At 35.6% G+C, this 6,267-nt stretch overlaps 1 protein-coding gene across 3 annotated transcripts; it reads left to right on the forward strand.

Moving 5' to 3' along the window:
• On the forward strand, nt 1-3,120 carry LOC121759901. 3 transcript variants are annotated; one of them, XM_042155471.1, is made up of 7 exons: nt 1-241; nt 393-463; nt 815-923; nt 1,142-1,224; nt 2,009-2,167; nt 2,397-2,498; nt 2,725-3,120. In XM_042155471.1, the coding sequence occupies exons 1-7, from the start codon at nt 175-177 to the stop codon at nt 2,875-2,877; spliced, it is 744 nt and encodes a 247-aa protein (XP_042011405.1). In that variant the 5' UTR covers nt 1-174; the 3' UTR covers nt 2,878-3,120. The 3 variants fall into 3 exon arrangements, with proteins under 3 accessions (XP_042011405.1, XP_042011407.1, XP_042011406.1); XM_042155473.1 differs by lacking the exon at nt 1-241 and having other exon boundaries at nt 820-923; XM_042155472.1 differs by lacking the exons at nt 1-241; nt 393-463 and adding an exon at nt 499-527 and having other exon boundaries at nt 820-923.
• Nucleotides 3,121-6,267: the final 3,147 nt, after the last annotated feature.

The raw sequence follows: 6,267 nt of genomic DNA on the forward strand, positions 1-6,267 counted from the left end.
GAAAAAAAGTCAAAAATTATATGCGTTTTTTAGCATAAACTGATAAAAGCATATTCCAAATCGCCTTCAAAATATCGAATTCCAGACATTAAGCAAATTTACACAATCCCTCTTCCAACAACTCCAATCCTCCACAATTAAGAATTCCCTCTGGAGAAAGATCGAAAAGCAATCATGGCGACCCCTCAAATTTTGCAGACGGAGCAGGACGTTCTTATGTACTCTTCCCTCTTTCCCAAAGGTTCGATTTTTGCTTTTTGCATTTTTTTATTGGATCGATTTTAGGCGATTTATTCTTATTCGTATTCATTTATATCTTATTTTGTCACTTCAAGTTTTTCTATTATGAGTATTCGGAATGACGGTAAAATCTGTGCTCAATATGGCGGCAGATGAAAATGTGAGACCTCGAGGTGTGGAAATCGAGAAGAAGATTGAGTATCTTGAGAGCTTGGCTGGAAATGTAAATTTTCTGACACTGTTCATTTATTTGTTTATGGTCAACTGCAATTTATGCTTCCTCTATGGTAATTCCTCGATCTTTGTTACTTAATCTGAATATAGAAGTTAGGTTATTGAACTATAGCTGGAGTTATGAGATTGAAATAAATTGAACAGTATTGAGATTTGTTAATTTAATAAAAGTTGGTTAAATTCATACTGAAAATGAAAAGAATCTGATAAGATATTAAAGTGAAACTTCATGAAGGGAAAGATCATTGCAATTTGCAAATATGGCAACTCTAACTTGATACTTATTTCAAATCTCACTTTGCAAGAGCTAGTAGATGAGAAGCTACTTTGTGTTTTGAAGGTTAGGAACCGGAGATCTCGCAGATGGTTAAATGATCGCTTGTTAATGGAGCTCGTTCCTCGCTTGAATGCTGAGGAAATTAGAGGATTGTTTGCCCCGCCACCATGGGGTAAGTATGTAAGTTATTGTGAAGAATGCAATAATGGTTTAAGAATGGAGTTCGTGACGATGACATGAGATGTATATCACAAGATTAATCGTATAAGTCATTTCTGTTCGCCAATTGGTGCTTCCTTTATGCGTGCTCGGTGTGCCTTGAACAACTGAATACCCGAGCATCTTGGATCTCTACATATAAGTCTGATATTCTGCAAATCTGTTGTTCAGGTGAGGAAGGGCCTCCTTCGGCATTTTGCATGACAAAAGTGGGGGAGTGGGATAGCTTCAGAAACATAGACATGGATAAGGAGGTTCTTACATGTTCATTACTTGTGAATTGGGCGTGTCATTTATATTGCAAGAATGGACGAAATTTTGATATCAGTAGCTCATTACTCTAGATTTAAAATAATTTGACCCCATGGATTATCTACCCCATGGATTATCTACATGCTTGTCAGATTGTAAGAAAGTATCCGTCAGCCTTGATTTTACTGCGTGTCAATTTTTTTCTGTGAAGTCCTGACACTGCTTTCATTGGCTTATTAATTTTGAGTTGAGTTAGGACTTAACCAATTTTTGGATCAGAGAGTGGAGCAGGGTTCAATTTTTTTCGTTTTGTTATTGATGTATTATGACACAAAATTCAAACTAGTCTTCTAGTCATCAGGACAGAGATAACCTGGTCATTACATATTCAGATTTCAGATTACCAAATAGTAACAACTAGTATTTCTATAAAATTATTTTCTCTTTTGCAACGCTTTCTTCTAGGAATTTACTGATTATGTGTGTGCAGATAGAGTCACAACAGAGCCTTTCTTAGCGAGGATTTTACACGCAAAGCAAATATTTTGCCATTTTTACCATGATCTCTATGATGCATTACTTCCCTTTTTTAGGAAATGTGGAATCCATATACTTGAATATCTTTTTGACATTGAGAGGGAGAAGTGGAGAGTTTTCTCTCTGCCTCTCTTTCTCTCTCATTCTCTCCGCTCGCTCGCTTCTGTTCTTGTGTGTTGAAGGGTGTGGTGACTGGTGAATTTCTCTGCGACATGCCTCCAATTCATTCTTGTTTTTCCTTTCTTCTAGGCATCTATCATGGAATCGATTGAAAATTCGTCATCAAAGCGGAGAGATCGTCAAGATGCTGACAAAGTTGCTGTACTGACTGCCTGGCACCGTGTAGATGGTAGGACTAGGGAGGCACTTCGTCGTTGTTATCTTACGGACTTGGTCAGTGGATACGAGGTAAATATTTGTTTTATGAAATGTAATGTTCTCTCCTTTTCTAATTGCATGCCTGGACTTTTCAATCTCCATCCCTCGTGCTATTTGGTGACTGCATTGATGACATTATCTTCTCATAATTTATTGGCGGTAGTATTTTATATGACCATTGTATACATCCTCTTATTCCGTTTCGTGCTCGTGATTTCTGACATGTTTCCCATGGCAACACCGAAATATGTTGTTTCAGGAATGCATACGTTTGTTTGTCAAAGACAGCGGGAACAAAGATGTTCTAGTCATGCACGTTCAAGATCCTTTCCACCGGTTACTGCTGCATGGTGTTTGTGAGGTATTTTCTCCCACAGTATCTCGTTTGCGCGGCTTGATTCCCCTTCTCTGTGGTTTCCAATGGATAACCAAGGCTCACATACTTGTCTGCGAGCATGACATTTCGACAAATTGTCTTAAGCTAAATAAGATAGAGAGTCTCGTCGTGTATTGTGTAGAAATTGCACATTTTGCTTCCAATTTGATACTGCAGATTTCAGATACCTGACACAAATGCTTTCATGCAGTTTTACAACCTTGTCTCGACCACGGTTGCCCAGTCAAAAGGCGGTGCGCCTACAAAGACTACCAAGATAAAGAAAAAGCAGTCGGCGTCGTCAGAGCTCCCTAAGATAACACTATGCAACTTCCTGAAAATGGCAAAAGAAGGATTCTGGTGATCCCTTGTATATGTGCAACTGTACTATAAAAATTAGCTTGTACATTAATAACCTACATTTATTTAACTGTTGTAATAATTGCTCACTCACCCTTAGCTAGTAAGGTTTGTTGTGTAGAAATGTCTCATTTCTTCACACAGACGGCCGACTGGGTTCGAGCATTCAGGACCAGCCACTGATAATGTATTTGTGTACTTCACTTGATTTCATTCAGCAATATTGTCTATATTTGTTAGTTTGTTATTAGTGTTATATTTGATCTCTGGGATTTCATTGTGTATCAATCAACTAAATATAAACGCTCTGTCACTAATCATACACACATTTCACCGAACTAATCTGATACTCATTGTTTAGACATATCGCCAAGAAGCGGCATGCAGGGCAGAGCCGTCGTGGTAAAAGAAAGTATGGATAACATGTAATGGGACGAAGGGAATATTTTTACCAAGGATGATTAATAATAGATCTACATCTATTCTCATGATGACTCAAACACCCTATTTACTTGTTAGAGGTGAAGTGTTTTACCAAACTAGTATCGTCACTAATATGCACAGATCATATGATTTTCACTTACTGAATACAAATTTAAATTAATAAAACAGAAATAAGAAATAATATCATTATACACACTTTATAAAAAAAGAAATGTAATTCTATCGTTCCACTCTAAGTGAAGCATTTCTTATTCGGCCACGAGATTTTATACATTTTTATTTGGTGAGTTGAGTGAATAAGAAATAAAGTAAGACATAGAATATAGTGAAGATAATGATATTTTTATTTAAGAAAATGTGTTAATTATAGTAAAATATCCAAAAAAGAAAAATGTGTTGTTTATGGGATGCAGGGAGTATATTCTAACACTTTAGTATAGATATAAAAACATGTTTTAAGGATTTTTCAAATTTTATATTATCGTAATTTATTATTGTGATGAAACTAACTTTGAAATTTTTATGTATGTACTTAAACGGGTGGGTATTAGATAATAGCGAGTTAATTAGTTCACTTTAGTTTTATTTAATTTATACTTATGAGTCTTATGACATCATATCATCATTAGTTTCACTTTAGTGTATTTAATTATATTGCCTTGAATTAAGCATATTTGAAATTTGTTCCTTTTTATATTTTATACTCCACGCTATATTTATAGATATATTATCTATTCGGATATACTATTAGTTTATGCGTTGTGGTTAATATAATTTTACACTTGAAAAAAAATACTTTCAAATTATACCATCTCCATTGCATAAAAAATATCTAAATTGTTTTAGTATTGTTTACATACCACATTATTATGTCAATCCTCTGATATTCACACCAAAATTTGAATAAAAATAAACATACGTAGGATGAGGTGTCAGATTTCGAATCAAGTTAATTATAATGTATTATCTAATAAATTCATATATTCACTTTATCTATATTTATTACTATGTGTTTAAAAATGGTAGATGTGTCTAATAATAACTAAAAGCCCATTGAAGCATGGATCATATGTTTACAATAAGTTTTCTTCCACCCAATTATTACATTAGTACGATTGAAAATATGCATTAGAGACTGACAAAATACACTCCACAAACATCCTTTCATTGGTGAGAAGATAAATAAAAAGGCATCTGTTTAACTAAAAAGATGTTAAAATCTAAAAAATTTCTCAGCCCATTTACAACATGTATGAAAATTGAACCCAATATGTTAATCAAATGTGGCCCAATAATAAATTGAGAATAATCTTCTACTTGATCCCTCCGCCGCCTCAAAATCACCATTTCTTCAACAAAATTCTGCATTTCTTCAACAAAATCACTGTGGTGATAGTGACTGCATTTCATGTTGATGATGATAGATTTTTTGTCATTCTGATTGAGGACTTTTCTTTGCTTCTATCTTCCACTGATTTATGCAAATCTACTTAACCGTCAATTTTTCACAGAACATTGTAAACTGGTATTTATAGAACTTTACATTACATTAACTGAGATAGTAGACTGATTACAGTTTGCTGATTATCTTGCATACCAATTTCGGTAAGAGCTTCTCGAGGTGGATAAGGTATATAGAAAATGTATATTAAGTATTTACCTTTTTAAAAGATGAAATATACCATTCTAAAAAGTAACACATTCTAAAATGAAATATACCATTCTAAAAAGTAACACATTCTAAAAGAAAAAAGGTATATGGAAAGGTAAATTATTTTTTAAAAATAAAATAATAGTAGAAAATGCATTAATAAATAAATATAATACCTGTTGGAATAAAGAAATCAATTAAATATTATGGAAAATCAAATACAAAGGATATTAGTATAATTAGAATATATTTTCCATGTATAGCTAGAATTAGAGCCTATAAAAGATTGTGTAACCATCGAGAGAATTGATTCAAGTCATTCACAATGTAGTCTTTAAAGTTCTCTCCGTGTTTTACTTTCTGCAATAATATTTTATTTTCCGCATTATATTTCTAATATGGTATCAGAGCAGGTTCGATCACATGGACCGATCACTGTCTCTAAAGCAAAAATTACAAAAAAAAACCTAAACCCTATCAGAAAAACATCAAAGCAGGTGGAGGCTTCTGCGATTAGCAACATGAAGTTCTTCACCAACAAAGTGACGGCATAGCAAGACCCGACGGAAACAGCGTCACAAGCAGCGGCGGCGCTGTAAACGATGGTAGCACTTGGCTGGACGGAGACAACGATGTGAATTCTCCGCGGTTGAATTTCGAACAGCCTCCGGCGGCGCCGAAGCTTGGATTTTCCTCCGCCAAAAAGGCTTTGTTTGATTTGGAAAACACCAACCAAGACATTAAGAGAGGATCCCACAAATTCCTCTCCGGGGCGCGGTCAATCTGCTCTCAGGCAAAAAGGGATCAATGTTGTGCTCAACGATGAGTCCAAGCGCGAAACTCCTGCTATCATATGTTTTGGCGAGAAGCAGCGATTCCTTGGAATAGCAGGGGCTGCATCAAGTATGATGAATCCAAAAAAAATACGATATCACAGATAAAACGTTTTATTGGACGCAAATTTTCAGATCCTGAGTTGCAAGCCAGCTTCCCCAGCGCCTTCCGGAGGTGAATCTCCTCAAGCGACAAAGAATGGCCAAGCTGGTACCGCAAGCGAAGACCCTCAGCTTGCTGCAGAGCCAATGGAAACAGATAAACCCGAGAGCGGGCCGAGCTCGACATAAATATGCAGGAGGCATTCTTTATATTAGGAGTGTTTTGTATCGGCGGATTTTGGGACTTGGTGCAAGAGTATGTTTGATATATTTTAGTTGGTGAGGAAAGAACCGATGCTGTCAAAAAGGCCGCAGAGTAGCAGCCCAACCAAGCCATCTTCCGAGAATGGCCGAGGAATTCCAC

Source organism: Salvia splendens, chromosome 13, assembly GCF_004379255.2.
Source record: "Salvia splendens isolate huo1 chromosome 13, SspV2, whole genome shotgun sequence".
NCBI lineage: Eukaryota > Viridiplantae > Streptophyta > Magnoliopsida > Lamiales > Lamiaceae > Salvia > Salvia splendens.